Below are 19,579 nucleotides of genomic sequence, written 5' to 3'. Positions count from 1 at the left end.
GAAACAAAACTGAACCAATGTAAAAATGGTTAATAATTGTACAATGATCTCAGAGATTTATGTGACTGAAACTAGCAGACAATCAATAAAGTCGTAAATTATTTAGTTCTGTTATTCAGCCAGTACTATTGATTTGTACTGATCCCAGAGTGTGAAGCACCTTCATGTTTACTGATCAGTGCATAGAAGGGTCCAATTCCCCCAATTTCTATATTAAAGGTTGTTGATTACAAAAATTACTATGATATTTGCAGAAAGCTTATAATCCTAACAGTTTGTCAAAGACAGGAACCTCTTTAAAAAATGCATTTTTACTGGAAAATTCAGAGAAAAAAAAACAACTTAATAATCCCTTCATCCATCCAATTTAAAACCCACATATCCAATTCAGGGACATAGGTGATTGAATATTGAAATTTTGCCTCTATTCTTAATATCCAAATACCAGTATTAGAGTTTATTAGATGTTTCAATTTGCTTTTCTTGAATTTCTTGGCTACATAAATGGATTATACTGTATCTATTGCTCCTATTGCTTTAAAACTTTGTCGATGGAAAAATCCAAATAAATTTATCTTTTTGGCTCTAGAAGTTTTCACTTTATAATTTAATGCTTTTAGAGGCATCAGCTTCAAAAATTAACGGGACATCATATTGCATTAAAATACGTGAGGGTATTATGAAGGAAACTAAAATCCAGTTGTGGGGTGTTTATGGTTTTTGTTTTGATTTTGATTTTATGAATAGATTTGTGGTTTTGCTGTCCCTGTTGAGAGGGCATCCTTGGGTTCCGGATATGAGTTTTCTCGCTCTCTAAGGTCTAGCATCTTGAATATTATGATTTTGCTTCCATCTGTTTTTTGCATTTTTTTCCTTTGCTCTTAATTATATGTATTTTTATACACCACCACCCCCATATTGTTTTATATCCCATCTTAATTTCAATAAATAAGAAATCACAAAAATCCTACAAAGGATGCTACGCATTAAAGAAAAACATTTATATGTTCTTCCATTTATACAGTACACATGGGCATAAGAAAATTACAATTGAGTCATCTTCACAACTTTGGTTACATGGAAGTCTTCCTATACCTTCTTAATGAACAAGTGCTTCCTGATTTCCATCTTAAATGCACTTCCCTTGTTTATAATGCACGACAAGGACATTCCTTAATTTAAACTGTTCTAACATTTTGTTCACCACTTTCATAGCTCTGGCACTTTGCATCGAGGATGTAAAAGTTGTGTGAACATAAACTGTTAACTATGGATTCTCATGGATAAGTGTCTTTGTTAATCACTAGATCTCCATGCCAGTCACCTACACAATTGCACCTGTCCTCTGTAGCTCCTCCAGGTCGCCAAACTGTTCTGTCCTTGGGGTTGTCTGGTCAGGAGACGTGGCTTATGTGAGAGCATCCTGGTGGGAGTCTTAGAGAAGGTCTTTACTGTTCATTGGGCCAGTGTCATTAGGACATCAGTCTGTCTGGCCAGCATGTGGGCACGCATTCTATTTTGTCCAGTTCTAACTCTGAACGAGATCAGATCTGTTCAGATGGCAGCAGCTGTCATTCAGGTCAAAGTTTGGGTGCTGCTGTTGCCACTATCACGATGATGGCCTTTTCCTCATCATACAACATGCTCTTGTATTGTCCTGGTCTAACTAATCAGCCTTCTTTGCCAACCTGTCAGCTGTATCATTTCAATTAGACTCCACAGTGTGCAGGAATTCACTGGAATGTCAAATTCACTCTGTGTGGCTAATACTGACAGAGTGGATGTGAATGCATTCTTTTCCATGTTGTTGGGGTCCTTAAGTACACACAGCACAGTATGTTGTCTACGATGCATTTATAATTAATGTACTGCATGTAGGATTTTGTGCTTATTAACTCTGCATTAAACTGTAATTTACAAGTGCTTGGCCAGTTTTGAAGATTGTCCAGGAATTTCTGAATTGTTTTGCTACTTTCAGATTTATATTCCACAGGAATCCCTGCTAACACAATGCAAAGCATTTTATTTTATCTATACTTTTTCTCTCTGCAATTAATCAGCTTAAAATACTATTATACGTCATCTCTCATGCTAATGATTTCTACCTTCACAATTAACCTTCAGAGTGGACTCTTAAACACTTTTAAAAGTAGTCTGTTATATCATATATTTTGCTTTTGTCTTCCATCTCAGTTGCCTGTTCAGAACATTAAAAAATATTTTTTAAAGAGATATTTTTCCTCATAAACCAAAGCTGTCTGTGATTTAGAATAGAATTTTCAGACAAATGGTCTTATAGTTGATTTCTGACTGTGTCTTCCATATTTTACTAGCAATAGAAGTAAGCCCTATTGGTTGTTTAACATTACAGAACTCAAATTTAGTTTAAAGTAGTGATTACCTGAAGAAACTTGTAATGCTGAAGGAAGATTAACATTTGCACTTTCTATATTAATCACACTTCAGATGTTTGATTGAAATTGTATTGTAAAGAAATAAGCACTTGTTTTGATATACACTACAGTACATATGACACAAATCTTCATATTAAATAATTCAAATGAGTGTTCTTTGGAATGTTAACTTTCCCAGTTGTCATTGACACACACATCTACACTCAGACAGGACCAGTTTGGTGTCCTAAATCAACCTAACAAGCTGATCATTGGGATGAGGGAAGAACTTATTCTACCAGGTGAAAAATCAACACAGAGACTGGGAGAAAGTGTAGATGATCAATGACCAGCCATGGAATTAGAACCCAAATGCAGGAGACATTAATGCTAATTACAGAACCAGTGTGTGGTACTTGTAAGACTATTACTGTTAATTATAAGTGAATGTATTTACTGATTTGATCAGTAATCAAAACAGTGTTACAAAAGTGTTCACTATGCTGAATGATGTCCACTTTATCTGAAAATAATATTGTGAGCTACTTAAAAGTAGCCTAATGCTGTCACATTATATAAACGTTTTAAGATGGTAAATGATTCTAAAATAAAACCAAAAAAAATAATTGAGATAACAGAATTCATTTTCATGAAGCTACAAGCATTAGGACACATAAGTTACAAGTTTAATGGCAGAAAGTACAAAACACATCTATACACTTGCTGCACACAAACACACATCTCAAAATAAATGCACTGTTCTTACCATATTTTTATACATTAATTTATTTATGGCTGTGGTGTTACAGAAATCCTGCCATCTTTCACTTAAATGATGCACTAAGTGCTTTTAAATAGGATGTTTCTTAAAAGATCAGGAGATTGGAGCTGAAATAATTCCTAAGAACAAAGAAATCAATATGATAATGCTTCTCCCTGTTAGTATACTATGATTAAATGTGGTAATAAATAACAGTCAGCCTGCTCTAGGTAACCCCTTTAAATTCTACTGCCTTAAGAGGTGCCCAAAATTCTGCTCCAGACAAACTCTTGCTATATATTTTTTATCATTATTATCCTGAACCTTGTCCTATTAACTTTAGGCATAATTGCACCACAGAAAAAATTCCATTAAAAACTTATAATGCAGTAGAAGCAAAAAACCCTTAATTATTGCCAAGGGAATTGCACAAAATTTAATCTATCAGGTCAACTGACATACAATTAACAATATTGATTTTGCTGTACTTGATATGACTTTTTACATATACTCATCTATTTGTACCAATCTACACCACATACCTGTTCATCCCATCCAACTGTGCATTATGAGCCTTAAAAATAAAAATATTTACAGCAGATGGTCACAAAAAGTAAGGATATTACACTAAATAAAAAGTGCTATACTGCAGCTTGAACATTAATAGGGATATATCAAAAAAATAAGACTACTGCAACCATCAGGAGTCAATCTTTTCATTTTACATACCCTCACTGTAATCAAATATCTGCACACTATGTAACACATATTGAACTACACTAGCAACAATCAGTCATTTGTGTTTTTAGACGTTCAAGTTACCAATGTCTATAAGAGATTAGCATCTTGCCTGAAGAAGGGGCCTGAGTTGCCTCGAAAGCTTGCATATTGTAATCTTTCTAGTTAGCCAATAAAAGGTGTCATTTTGCTTGGCTTTTCTCTACATTCATAATGGCTAACACGGTACAACACCCTAGTACTACAGAGATTAGCACAAAGTGCAGAATATTAATTTGTCACGTAAAGTGTGCCTATTTCAGAGAGAGAAGAAAACGTTACTAGTAATAGACTGAGGCTGTGTGCAATGAAGACAGAAGCACTGCTTTTGAGAACATAAAAACCAGAAAGCTTTAAAAATGGTATTGGTAGTATACTGTAACCAATCAGGGTGCCTTTTGATTAATGATGCTTAGAAATCCTAAATGAATCCAAGAAAAAGATGGATAACTATAACCAACATGAAGACACACTCTTTATGGGCAAATTACAGAGAGTAAAGCAATAAATATAGGTTTGAAAGGAATATAATACTGAAAAATTAGCAAGACTTCTATCTGAAACCAATAGAACAACTACTTTAAACGTTTTTTTACAATCTCTTCAAAACTTTAGAAAGTAAATAATGATTTGACATTTGCCATTTCTTTACAAATGTAAGCACCTACCAAAGGTGGACCTCCAAGAAAAATTGTGCCTTGATTTTTGACAATGATGCTTTCATCAGCCATTGCAGGCACATAAGCCCCACCTGCCGTACAGGAACCCATGACAACAGCTACCTAAATGGAAATGAAAAGAAATTACACAGATTTGTTGAAATTAAAAATACCATAGCTCTTACTTTGAAAAATTTACACACAAGATGTGCCTTTCAGCTTTTTCAGGTTGTCTAATGAATGATAAGGTAAATTGTCAGAATATCTTAAGTTGATTTTTAAACAATATCAAAGTTCTGTTTCAGCTGTACAACACTAATAGATTTTGTGCATGGTTTATGCAAACAATGAATTCTTAATTCTCACTTTCAATACTCCCTGCTTTATTAACATATGTTTCAGTATATGTGTTCTGAATCTTGTGTTCAAACTGAAGGTCATGACATGTCTGGACCTGTGTACAGTGCTATAAACTTGACAACTGGAAATGTGTGTTATAACAGTAAAATTAATTAGAGCTTTTGCAGCTAAAGACTAAATTCAATTAGTGTGTACAAGTTTTACTACAGCTGTGTCTTCTATTGTGGCAGATCAACCAGCTCTGCACAAAATACCTGAAATGTGTTCATAGTATTAGGCAGTATCATTGGAAGAATGAGAGCATAGTATAAAAGGTGAAACTGTAAATCTTTCCATAATTTGCTTCTGGTAGGTTAGTTTCCCCCAAATCCCAGTGTGAGACCTTTTTAAACAACTTGGGAAGAAAAAGAGGCAGGAATAATCTTGGTAATAAATGGTTCAATACCAGTAGTATTCTTATGCCAATATTATCAAAAGGTATGGACAAAAAATGTTTCAGACAACACAGCAATTTACAATAGTCTAACTATATATCTTTGACTATGGAGAAAGCAGGTTTCTTGAAAACAAATCTCACACAAATCTGAAGAAATCATGCCAACTGCACACAGGAGGCTTGCTGACTAGTAATCGTCCCTGGAGCATAAGTGTTATGTACTAGCAATACTACCTACTGAGGTAGTCACCAGTTTAGCATTTCTCACTTATCCACATCAAATATAATTTTCTATCTGCCATGGTAAGAAGTCTTTGTGAATTTTTATTTTGCTGTTTCCAGAAATACTATTTTGCTTCTGCAATTCATTTACAACATGGGAATTTGTAACATTAATTTTACCTTTTGCCTTGATTACCTATGGCAAAACAGATAGATGTTCAGTTCATTCAAGAACCCAAATACTTAGCCATTAAAAAATAAAATCGGAAAAAATATTCATATAAAATATAATGCATAAAAAAAAACTATTTTTTTCCTCTGCTTATAAATATTATAGACAAATACCTAAGATTAATCTTTACCTGTGATATGCCCTTTGAAGACATTCGGGCCTGGTTAAAAAAAATGCGTCCAAAGTGATCCCGATCAGGAAATACATCTGCCTGACGTGGCAAGTTTGCTCCTCCTGAATCAACTATTTTTTAAACAAAAAGTAGCAAATTCAATTTCACAGAAAGTACCTTTTACCTCCCATTGATGGACACAAAAACACATCAACATATCATTATGTCTTTGGAATATGAAGCACAAGAAGAAATCTACGCCACTAAATTGGCAACAATCCAATTCTGAACAAATAGTATTTAGCCCTGGATTGGAACAAGGCATTCAAGTACTGGTAAACAGTGGCTCCAGTCACTATGTTGTTTAACATTTTATATTATAAAAGAAAAAAATCAAATTTGAGCAATTTTTCCCTAGTTTTATTAAACTTATAAATCCCGTCACAATAAGTAAAACATGGCTCTGTCAAATATACAATAGATACTATCTTCCAAACAATTACTTGTTAACACTTACTTTTCAAATTAAAGTAAATTAAATGAAGCCCAATAACCCTCCCCTACCCAATTCTTGAACAAGGAAAACTCATCTGACTCAATATGCAATATGTCATGGATCTCTCATCTAAAAGGTATAATTTTTGGAATAATTTTATTTCTGAACGCCTCTTAGTAAATCAAATTAATCAACAGATTAGCACAATGAAAATATGTACAGAAACTGAAGAGAACAAACTGCAGCTGGATAGACGTTTAGAGCAATGGGGTCTCTGCCCTTCCACATACTCATCTGATAGTAGCTGCATACTTTTGAATTATGACGAAGTATAAACTTCAAAGCACATGATATCATGCCCACTTTTTTCTTAAGGCAAGGCTGTCTAATCTATAGTAACAGGAAATAAAAAAACAATTTTGCTATAAAGTATGATTTTCTACATAGTTTCACTCTGTATCAAAGCTTCCAGCTGTATGATCTTTATATATTTATTTCAGAGCTGTTCACTTTTCATCCTATGGAATCTCAAACCTTTTGGAAATCTATTTCTGGCATCAAGCTATTTATTAGTAACCATTTTTCAATTGATTCTCTGTCTACTTTCTTTCCAAAAAATTTAAACTTTTAGCCCAGGAACTGCGTTATCAAAAGCAGATATGAGAAACAACATCATAATAGTTTAAATATATATGTGCTACAGTGATTACCAGTATAAATTTGAGGATGTTTTGTTCAATCACTATATTAAAAACAAATAAAGTTCTGATTCACTATAATGAGTCAACACAGTCCTCAAACAGCATATCTCATGCTCATTAAAGCTCAATAATCTCTAGCTGGCTTGATGAGCTTCATTTTCTTCTAATGATTTAAGATAGGTCTCAAAAACATAAGAGTTCCCATAATACTTAGCTCTTGTGTGATTTTTTGCTCACAAAAAGTACTGGTTTCTGTATGAACAGAACACTCAAAATATCAATAAAAAAAGAGAAGTACTTGCCCGGAGTAACAAATAAACTGAAAAACAACAAACACAAAATATGATTAACCCCTAAAAAAACTCAAACCAAAATCAGGGAGAATCTTCTTTGATGTCTTAAATTCAGTCGGTCACTGACCAGCCAAGAATCATTTGTCGACTATTTTTTGTGTAGTGTTATAATATATGTTTGATAAATGCACTATACTTTCCGAGAATGACTTGCCAGATGTATATTGGGATGTACAACATTTGAAGGTTTTATAACAGTTCCAAACTCTAATATGAAATTTTCTCCCATATTCTGCTATTAACTATATGAGATTAGGATTACATTTTAGAAATTTTAAAAAGTTCAAGAAAACAGAATAAAATGTTTGACAGATATCTCAAACATTTTTACTTACCTAAATATATACAGGGTAGGCTATTCTGTTGCGCAATTTCTTGTGCCCGAAGATGTTTCTTTACTGTGATGGGATAATATGTTCCACCTTTGACGGTAGCATCATTAGCAACAATAACACACTCTACACTGAAAAAATTAAAGAAAAAAATACACACTATACATATATACTCACATACTCATAATCAGTTACATTTGTAACAAGTAATCAACAAAATTACATTTTTCTCAACTATTCCTTTAATCATTCATTTTCTGAACTTGTTTTTTCCAGTATAGGATCATGGAGAAGCACAACCTATCCTATTATCATTGGACACTGGACAAAATATGTGAAAAAACAATGGATAGAATGCTAGTCCATGGCCAGGAACATTCACAAAGTCATTGTATATTAGAAATTACAATTGATCTGGCATACAGACCTTTGTAATACAGAAGATAACACTTTCTGGATCAGTAAAAAGTAATTTTACTGGTTTAATGCTAAAAGTCAATTGTTTGCTTTATCAAAGCATATCTAGTCAATATTAAAGATACTAGGTTTTTTTTTTCTGAAAATTGATTTACAAAAATATACTGAAGATCACCCAGGCTTGTTAAAGAAACAATTTTGTTCTCAAGTCTTAAGAGAGTAAGCAAAAGAACAGCTATCCAGCACAATGCACCAATAAATTATGTCTGTGATGCGTGTATAGCTCTCCTTGAGCTTACCAAGCTGAAAATTAATTTACATTATCAAAAAGCCATAAAATATACCCAATAATTTATTACTTTTGTCTTATCACACTACACACTTGTCCCTTACCACTGTTTTCAAATGTAAGGCATCTAAGCAGCAAATCCTTAAGTTATAAATGGTGTGTTGAAGTGCTCCTAGTTGTTGTATGTGAACATTTTACATAGGTTTGAAATACAAACATATGCTTCTATACTGTGAAAATCTTACACACGTGTCTGACCAACATGTAACAGGTTATCAGCCTTCAGCACCATGATAAACAAAAATATATGAAAAATATATATTTATTTTTTAATTTTATTAAAATCAAATAACATTCCATAAAATAACTCAAGTTTTACAAAAAAAACAAATCAACACCTACCCCTGAGAAAGACAGCTAGGCCAACAGTGTAAAACTTTATGGTAGAAGAAATAAGTAAATGAATAAAGATAAATGGAGTAAAAGAGGGGAGAGAACCTGCTTCCTCAATTTAAATGCTTATTCTAAAATGTTATTGATTAGATCCTGCCAGGTTTTGAAAAAATACAAAACACATACTCGCTTAACTGATGTATTCCTCAGTTCCTGGAAAATCATTTGAAATATAGCCTATGTAGGAGGAGAAGGGGCATCCCACCCAGGAAGGAGAAGGATTCATTATCCAGACAGGAGGTCACAGCAGAACAGCAAATGAATTGGCCAGCGAGAAGGAGAAATAACTTTGTGCCCAGCCTGTATCTTTTAACAGATGGACTAACAGATGCCGAGAATCGGGAGTTGTTCCTTTCCCAATATGTCAGTGGAACTCAGTTGGGACACCGGAAAGGATGCTTGGAATATGGAGTCCGTAAATGCAGCCCTGTCGGGGACCCTACATAATGATAGAGGGTGATGTCAGGGGAGGACATCTGTACTTTATGGCATGGAAGAGCTTCCCAGAAGACATGGTGTAGCACCAGAAACATTCCTGGGTCTGGCATAAAATTAAACCCTCAGCAAAGGTAGAGAGGAGGAAGAATAGTTGTTATTGTGATTGTGCATTGTCATTGTAGGTGACTGCTGGAGAGAAGCAAATTGTAAGAATAAAAAAAACCTTTATTCCAATATATGGTGTATTATTGTGTCTTGGGTTTGGAGCTCACGGATTCCCCCTTTTGGTAACACCTATTAAGTTATTCAAAGATTTCCCAACACTATATGCAACCAAAAAGGTAAATGATCAGATTTAAGGCACCACTTAACAAAGTGGGGACTTCAAGACAGACAGAACAGCAATAATAATACCAGATCACAATGACAATGCTTGCTTTACTGTGGAAGCACCATGTCATACTGTATCTAGTACTTGAATGTAATGGCCTAAAGAATGTGCAAGTAGGCCTACTTCTGTATTCACCATGAAAAAAACTAAATCTGGAGGAAAAAAAAAAAAACTCATGATTGTTTTGTTTGTATTTCAAATTGCAAAATATTGAAATGTAAATCAAGATGGAGTGCCAATGTGTTTTATGGCCTAAATTAAAAAGGCCTGCCATGGCAATCTGAAGGACAAATTTTTGTAATTTTTTCCAAAGAAAGAAGAAATAATGTCATCTTAGCAATTACTCACAATACAATGTTTAACTATTTTGTCAAACTACATAGATATTGCAAGTTACTTTGATAAGACAGTGATATCTGTGTCATTTCAGATCATTACATAATCTTTTCTGAATAAAATGAGAGAATCCCTGAGAGGACAATAACCATGATTAACCTCTCATCCCATAAAAAATAGCTTGAAATTTGGGGTACCTTATGGGTGAGTGTGTGCCCTACAAAGCATCTCCATGGTTGGTTTTGGCCCCATTCTCGATGCTACCACTTTAGGTACTACATCTCCACAACCCTAAGCTAGAGAAGTGCATTAGAAAATGAAAAGATGGATTATTTTAGGTATTTCAACCTTGGATAACTTAATTTCATAAGTTAGTCTGGCTCCCATCACTGGATCTACACGTATAGTTCATCAGATTATTATCACCCCTCATCCAGGCAAAATCATGCACAGGGCAAACCTTCAAAGTGTGGTTGTCCAGTACAGGCATTATATTGCACACTAGATCAACCGTTCTAACTTTCAGATTTGGTTAAACTCTACAAAGAGTTGTGGGGGTGTTGATCAAGCCTTTCAGCAAAGGACTTAGGTTTAACCTACTTTTTCCTCTGTTGTGAAGCCAGTATGCTATTGTTTTCCATTTAAATTTGGAAATATTGTCTTCTTATAATACAAAACCGCCTTAAGAAGGCTCTTTAAAGACATGTCAGAATGTGACTCCAATTATCATTCTCTCTAACCTGACAAGTGCACCAGAATGCACCAAAACAGAATGTCACCATGACAATTTTTCACACCAGGGACAGTCTTCAGATGACTACTGAGCATGTGCTTTACATAAATCTTGAATTGTTTCACAATCAAATCCACCTTATTTCATCAGATTAAATGCTTTTTCCCCCCACCTACTCTCAGTCTTTGGCAATGTATGTTTTGCTGTTCCCTAGATTTATGTTTCCCCATAATTTACTACAGGGGTTCCTTAGCTTTCATGTTGGAATGTCTGCATTACTTCACATACTGTTGATTGATGGATTATAAGCACGCAGTCTTGGTGAATCTTTTACACAGACTTTTCTTAAGGTAACACAGGAGCCACTCATCATTGGCGGGGCATGTGTGGAGAGGGTCCCGGTGTTCAGGTTTCTGGGTATGGAGCTGGAGGATGACCTGACCTGGAGTGCCAACACCAAGGAGCTGCTAAAGAAGGCGCAGCAGAGACTGTATTTTCTGAGAATTCTCAGAAAGAACCACCTCCCAAAAAATCTGCTCCTTGTTTTTTATTATTGTTCCATTGAGAGTGTGCTCACGTACGGACTGTGTGTGTGGTACGGCAGTTGCACTTCCTCAGAAAAGAAAGCGCTACACAGGGTTGTCAGGATAGCGGAGAGAACAATTGGTTGTACCCTCCCCACTCTGGAACAAATCTACACCTCCCGAAGCCGCAAAAAAGCAATAGACATTTCACAGGACTCATCACATCCCGGTCATTGCCTCTTCCAGCTTTTTTTAGCCATCAGGCAAGAGATACAGAGCTATGAAAACTTGGACAAACCGCCTTAAAAACAGCTTTTATCCGAAAGCAATCATGGCCCTGAACTCAAAATAAAACTGCTCCATATTATTCTTCCAATGTGCAATATATACCGTAAGTCAACAAGTGCAATTTGTATATTTATTACTATTCGGTTTGTTATTATATTCTGTCTTTTTAACTCTTATTCCTCACACTGAGTTGATTGCACCTTCAATTTCGTTGTTCCTTTGTAAAAGTGACAATGACAATAAAGATCTATCTATCTATCTATCTATCTATCTAATAAGGGGGTAGACTCACTCAGACAACGGTCCCCTCCTTAGAGTGGAAGAACAGTGGCTGGAAGACAGCTAATGCCACATCCTGTTCAAGATTCGCCTCTTTTTGTTTGATGTTCTTCCAGATGGGCTTAAAGTGGAGAAGGACAAACAAACTGTGATCGCCTTCACTACACTATTGGCACGCAGACTTATTTTGCTAAACTGGAAGAAACCTAACTCTCCTCTTTTAAGTCAGTGGGTAACTGATGTTGTATACTATTTGAAATTGGAAAAAAACTAATTCTCAGTTATAGGATCCGTGCAGAACTTTTTCAAAACCCTGCAGGATCTAATCAATAACATTTTAGAATAAGCTCTTAAAACACTGAGGAAGTAGATTTTCTTCCCATTTCATTTTCTTCTCCATTTATCTTTATCCGCCTATTAAACTCATCAATTTACTTATTTTTACTAGCTTTAAGCTTTACTCCGTTGGCCATGCTCTCTTTCTCAGAGGTGGGGTTTGATCTGTTTTCAATCCTATTTTTTGTAAAAATTGACTATTTGTAAGGAACGATGACAATAAAATCAATAAAATAAAATAAAAAAATAAAAAAGATTTGCCTCTTTCGGGGATGAAACCGATAGTCTAGCAAGAACTGTCTGTTATTCAGTCAGATAAGTTAGAACAGCGAATTTGTTCCAGCAATTATTCACAAAGTGCACCAGAGGGCACCAAATCCCTGTTTCTCAACACAGAGAACATGTATTGCCGTTTTCATTTCAAGTCAAGTGGCTTTTTTGTCATACCATCTATGCAGAGTATTGCAGTATACAGTGGCATGAAATACCATTCCCCAGAACTGTGCTGCAACATATACAAAAACACAGGACAAGTGCAAGACAGGTAAAGAACTATACTATACTATAAATAGATAAATAAATCAATAATAAATAATAGGTAAGTTAATAGATAGTAATAATTCTATTGAGCTCATTTATCTCGATTAAAACTATGCAAAATGTTTCCAAGGCAAGATTCAGCCTGTGAACGTTGCAATCTATCCCCAGCCTCACTAGGCAACATGTCTTAGGTGTGCACCAAATTAACATTGTTTTGTACAAAAATCTTTTAATGCCTTTCAGAGAGCCTTGGCGTCACAATCACTCCTAATCCATTAACAGCTGTGTTGGTGTACTCCCACATGGGCTTAAAGTGGAGAAGGACAAACAAATCGTAATTGCCTTTACCTCACTACTAGCACATAGTAGTATCTTGCTCAACTAGAAGAATCCCAACCCACCACCTTTATGTCAGTGGGTACCTGATGTCCTATACTATCTGAAATCATAAAAAATCAAATTCTCACTCAGGATCTAATCAATAACATTTTAGAATAAGCTTCGATGTCAGGGAAAAGGATACTCATCCTGCCTAGCTGCTTCAAAGATTTGCTTTGTTGGCGGGCTCTCTTTCTTTTGGGTGGGGGTTGAATTTTGGTTTGGTTAGGTTTGATTTGATTGTATGGATTGTTATTTGCTTTCAATTAAAATAAATAAAATAAAAAAGCGTAATAATTTAAAATAGATAATAAAAATAATAACAACAACTAATAATAAAAATCAACAGTAGTAGCAAGTGTAACAAATGTACTGCTTATAAATTAGCTATTAGGAGCAGATCTGAGGGCAGCACTGAGTTCAAAGTCTGGAAAGCCTAGAAGAAGAAGCTGTTGCAGAACTTGGGAGGACTGGTTTGTGTGCTACACTACCTTCTGCCAGATGAAATTGTAACAAAGAGACCCTGGAAGGGGTGGAAGCAGTCCTTCACAATGCTATAGTCTTTACGGATTCATAAAGATGCCTTTAATAAAAGGCACAAAGGTCCCAGTGACCTTTTCTGCTGTGTGCTCAACATATTGTGGGACCTAACGGGCAGAGAAACTGCAGTTCCCAAACAAGACAGTGATGCTGCTGGTCAGAGCACTCTCAATGGTGCCCCTGTAGAATACAATGAGAATGGGAAGAGTTAGCTTGCCTTCTTCAGCTGCCTATACCAGGGGTGGGCAATGTCGGTCCTGGAGAGCCGCAGTATGTGCAGGTTTTTGTTCCAACCCAGTTCCTTAATGAGAACTCAATTATTGCTGATGAAGCACATATTGCTTAAGTGACATTTTGATGCTTCACTTTAGTGGTCTCGCTTGTTAAGATTCTCCAACCTTAATTGCTTATTTCAATCTTAAACTGCTGCATTCAGTGTTTTAATTGCTCCTTATTAGCAATAAGATGTAAAAGACAAAGCAGCCAGCAGTTCTCTAGCTAGCTTTTTTCCAATTACATCTGTGTGTGTTCATCATGCACTGTTTGATTTAATAAAACACTTAATAGAAAAATGTGACAGACTGAAAATGATCTGTTTTAGGCTTCAAATCATTTGGATGATATCCTTGGAAAGGAAAAATATCTATGATATAAGAGCCTTACATTGCACAGACTAACAAGCCATAAAATTAAATAAGGTCCGAGATTGGCAATGATTGGTTTCTAATTAAGCAATTGGGTTGGAATGAAAACCTGTAGCCACTGCGGCTCACCAGGACCGATGTTGCCTACCCCTGGCCTATACCATTTAAAATGTTATGACTTTTCTTAGTATAAACTTGATAGTAAAAAGTAATCTGCGTAGTTAAATAAGACATAAAAATTATAAATAACACTAAAGGTGCTAATCCCCAGTAGTTTTGTAGTGTTCCATTTAATACATCATTATTCCACTGCCTTTAAACTGTAGCTCCAAAAAAAGAGGAGACTGAGGCCATGTGCTGTTACATGCTTTCTATCAGAGCAAGGTATTCCTTAAAATCATGCAATTTTATTAGTAAACTTCATAAGACAAATTTATGAACTTGCCACCTTAATGAAAACGTGAGAAATTCATTGCATGTTGCCGTATCTCTTTTCTGTCTTAATTGCCCATCAAGCCTGCCTTCTAGGCCACAATTATTTTTTAAACTTTTGGGTTAAGTAGAAATTACAGTACATAAGAAAACTGAAAAAAAAATACTTAAGAGTAAACTCTCTGAAAAAAATAATTCTTTCAAATTGAATCAATGTCAGATTTTGTCACCATCTTAAGATTTAGTCCATTGCCACCTTTTCCTGATATTTTATATTAAATGGTTAATCAAATAGTTCCTTTCAAATGACTTTTTTTCTGTTAAATTCATGGGAGAGCTGCCATTAGCAGTTTCCTGCTGGGCAAAGCAGAGGATTTCAGGCGCTGTTTCTCAAAGGAAGGCTTTTCTAGTTAGGTACTAATTTCAACTCACACATTTTTCCCGGTTGCATTAAAGGTTTCCTCTCCCACATTCGTTCAGTCTTCCTGACTGTATTATGCAGGACAAAATGAAGAACACACTTGGAAAGAGTGCTTGTTAAATGGAATTGTCGATCATGTTTTTACACAACTTTTGGAGTTATACATTTACATAATGTACTACTCTAAATCCTATTCAAAGTCAAAACTAGCCATTATCTCTGTCTGATTTTTTTAACAATTTAAAATAACAAAAAACATGGAGGGGAGCTGTCATAACAGAATAATTGTAGAAATTGAATTTAGACCACCAGTTTAGTGTGCACCTGCCTTGTAATGTAGGAGTGCTGACAAGAGAAGAAAAAACAGCTACGTTGCTTACTGGGTTTGTGCCGGGTCTCTCACTCTACTGAGCTTATATTTAAAGGTTAAATTTGCTATGCAAGTTTAAGTAATATATACATTTTAAAAGAATTAATACACATTTAAATGTTAGAGTGAAATGCTTTCTGAAAACTGCTTCAAAAGTGGCAACCTTTGTTGTCATGTTAGCTGACAGCTGCTGCAGTACCCTATCAGCTCTAAACAGGAACTTGTAGTAAGCACAGGAAGAAACTGTGCCCTGTAAAATAAAGAAACTGCAACATCCGAATAAGTGTTCTTTTGCACATGCTAACTGACCTTTCTGTTAAAAATGGACTGCTGAGAAACAAGTGCACAACTCACTGACCAAGGTCAGTTAGGACCATTTAAGGTATTACCGTTCTGCCATGTCCTGATGGCAACTAGAACTTATGTTATGAGTGGGGACTGAAATCTGATTTTGGAATGTATAAAAGGATGCAGTACGAGTTCCTCTTTGTAAACTTTCCTTTATTGCTTTACTGATTTGTATCTTAATGAGTGTTACCTCTTGAAAGACTTACAAGATAAAAGAAGATTGATTGACACTTCCTCCTGCCTGTATTTATCTTTCTTCAACAGAGGCAGGGACCGGTACATTTCTTCCACAGCATCAATCCCCCACTCAGCTAGCTTTGGTGTAATGATTTTTTAAATTTATAAAGAAAACCAGAAACACAAAATTATATTTTGAATTAAAACTTTTTTTTTTTTCAACACTTCTGTGTATTATCTGATGCTGCAATGGACTTGCTCTCAATCTAGGGTTGTGTGCCTGAATATGCACCTGCTCTCCATGACTCTGAACTGGATTAAATTGGTTTAAGAATGTATGTATATATTGACAGGGTATTAAAATGAACATCAAATGTTTTTAATCATTTTAGTCCAACAGCCCAAATAAGACCAATTTCATTAGTCAACAAGCATTTTGCTATTGGGATTCTTTCATCTGTACTTTAACAAATTTCACTTGCTGACTCCAAATCTGAAAACCATTTTCATCCAGCACGTCCCATTTTTTTTAGTTGTGGTGTTCCAGGTCTTGGACAACTAGGGTGACTGGATAGTAAAGGCGATGCATTTCACCATTTAAGAAATAAGTTTGGTCTCGAGAAAAGTGAAGCCAAAATTAAGGAAGGAGTTTTTGTTGGCCCTGAAATAAGTGAACTGATGCTTGATAATGAGTTCAAAAGGAAACTGAAGCCAACTGAATCAGAACCCTCATTCTTGCAGGTTGTCCAGAATTTTCTTGACAGTCACAGAGCAGAGAATAATTACACTGAGCTTGTGGAGAATATGCTGAAAGTATATTAGCTTACAGGAGCCAGAATGTTACTGAAGATGCATTTTTAACATTCTTATCTTGACTTTTTTCCACCAAATCTACGCAATGTCAGAGATGAGCATGGGGAAAGATTTCATAAAGATATAAAGGTGATGGAAAACTGATATCGGGAAAAATTCACTCCAAGTATGATGGGTGACTACTGTTGGTTCTTGCAAAGATGTGCAGTACAAGCACAAAAACGAGTGCCTCCAACATTTTTGGTCATGCTGACCTCACTTTTATATTGAGGTAAATTGACAAATATGCTTTAACGTGTCTCTGGTATCATCTTCTGGTTTGTTTTCAGAATAAACACATCAAAACAATTTTGGTGGGACATAGTCCAAACTCCAGATATCGTGTTGATATATTATATTGATATTTAAAAGTGTCAAAAAGTTAATGATGTGTATTTCAAAAACCTGACATGCTAGCTTAATTCCGATTTCATATATGAAAGTGTAAAAAACTTAATAAAGAGATGCTCTGAAGATCCCAGAAGCAAACAAAATATATTTTTTGTAGACCAGTGCAGTGAAAATAGAAAGTTTTTAAGCATCTATTTCACCATAACAGAAATAAGTAAACATGCATTTATACATTGTGAAGGAAATACTGTAAGTGTTTTAATTATAAAGTTTATTTTTCAAAAGAATATACTTTAATCTAGTTATGAAAAAATGAAATGAAACTAATCAGATTATCTATTTCTGCCAATTTTAAATACTGCACCTGCAAGGATTAGTTTAGGTATCCATTATAAAACAGCTTTTAACAGTCTATAAATATTTTAATAACTCTTGTTACTAACAATAACACATCATTCATTAAAATAACAAGACTCTAGAAATGTGCTACTCTCATTTTCAAAGTTTTATATCATATTAAAAACGCTTATACTTTTCATAAGCTGCTATTAACAGTCTACATGCTATTACGGATACTTAAACTATTACTGGGTTATTCTTATCTTCATAAAAAACAAAATAACACAAGGCTTGATAAAAAGTAACATACATTTTTCTAGTTATTTTTTTTTACCATTGGTGTGACCAATGAAAATAAATAACAAACATCCAACATACTGTGATAGGATTCAAACCCTGTGGAAACAGAAATTATCATTAGCATGTTTCTTTGGTTTGACTTCATTAACTTTTTATTTAAATTTTAACTTATGTTATAGTCAGGTTTAAACCATCTAAAAACACAAAAAAATGGCATTTCATATTGGGAATATGAAATTCTAACATGGATCACAGTGTTCACCACTATGATGGTGAAGTGACCCACACAGCCCAATTAGACTCAGTTCAAAAATGCGGACAACGTTTTGGCAAAAGGTAAGATACAAGAACAATTCTAGTTTGGCAATAAGTAAGACAATCACTGATCTAGGCATACTAGACTTTGGAAATGGAAACTAACTCCTGAGACATGAGATCTTTGGAATCTGTAAGCGAGACTGAATAATACTACTAACAGTCACATATCACCTTGTTGTGATGTGAAATTTTGCATACATGTTGATAAATATTTTGTATGTCTTTATGTGTAACTTAGACAAAACAATGTAATATTAGTGTTACATTATAGATAATAACAACAATGGTTTGATGATTTAAGAACCCCTTCCCCCTATTAGGAATGAGTTTCTTTATAATTTTATGACAGGGTTGGTGGAAGTGCCTCAAACCAGTTTGGCAAGTGTTTCTCTGCTAAAGTCTCTCTCAAACCTCACAGGAAAGCCAGGCTGCCTACCTGCCAAGCTTTACATTAACAAATAGTTTTGTAGGTAGGTGTCAGGGTATTCTATCCCCCCATTGGTCTGAAGTACGGCTGTTTGGAACTGTCTTGTATCAAAAGCTTTTAAAGTACTATGATGCCCTATTGGCTGGAGGGGTTGGACAGAAAACCTATAAATTTGCTTGCTTTACCCAGCTCTCTCTCTCTCTCTCTCTCTCTCTCTCTCCCTCCCTCTCTCTCACCAAACTGATGAAAGACCATCTCACGCACCATGAACTGAAAAGGGCACAATGAAGAGCACAGCTCGGCAGCCATATTGAGACAGGCATGCAGCCTGTTCCGAAGAAAGCTGACCACAAAATGATGCCTTAACTCACGGATGTCGAACTCCAGGCCTGGAGGGCCGCAGTGGCTGCAGGTTTTCATTCTAACCATCTTCTTCATTAGTGACCAGTTTTTAATGCTAATTAACTTCTTTTGCTTTAGTTTTAATTAACTTGACTCAGGCCCCTTAGTTGTCTCTTTTTTTTTTTAATTAGCGGCCAAACAATAATGAGACACAACGAGCCGCCACATGACGAGCTCACCTGTGCCCATCACACAGAATTTGAAAATAATGGAAAGTGAAGTTCTCTGTAAGGTTGATCTCTCAGGTCATCAAAACATTTTGACGAACAGAAAATTAACAGTTCTGGAAATGTCTGCTGTGGCAGAATGAGAGCAGCAACAGGCCACAAAATTAAATAACAGGCTTAATTAACAGCAAGAATCCGCTTCTCATTAATACACTGGTTGGAGTATGAAATCCCAGTTTAGCTGCTCATCTGTTGG

The 19,579-nt window shown here is 35.2% G+C and overlaps 1 protein-coding gene across 2 annotated transcripts in view; it reads right to left on the bottom strand.

Moving 5' to 3' along the window:
- Positions 1-19,579, bottom strand: part of mccc2 (methylcrotonyl-CoA carboxylase subunit 2) — a 73,446-nt gene that overhangs the window by 39,483 nt on the left and 14,384 nt on the right. For both annotated transcript variants that reach the window (XM_028805654.2, XM_028805653.2), the window contains exons 5-7: positions 7,837-7,964; positions 5,970-6,082; positions 4,599-4,712 (exon numbers count right to left, since the gene is read on the bottom strand). In XM_028805654.2, the coding sequence (XP_028661487.1) occupies positions 4,599-4,712; positions 5,970-6,082; positions 7,837-7,964 (355 nt within the window). The remainder of the gene's footprint in view (positions 1-4,598; positions 4,713-5,969; positions 6,083-7,836; positions 7,965-19,579) is intronic.

The sequence above is a fragment of the Erpetoichthys calabaricus genome, chromosome 7, assembly GCF_900747795.2.
Source record: "Erpetoichthys calabaricus chromosome 7, fErpCal1.3, whole genome shotgun sequence".
Taxonomy (NCBI): Eukaryota; Metazoa; Chordata; class Cladistia; order Polypteriformes; family Polypteridae; genus Erpetoichthys; species Erpetoichthys calabaricus.
The sequence above is the reverse complement of the archived record's forward strand: the minus strand, read 5'-3'. Positions and strand labels throughout refer to the sequence as shown.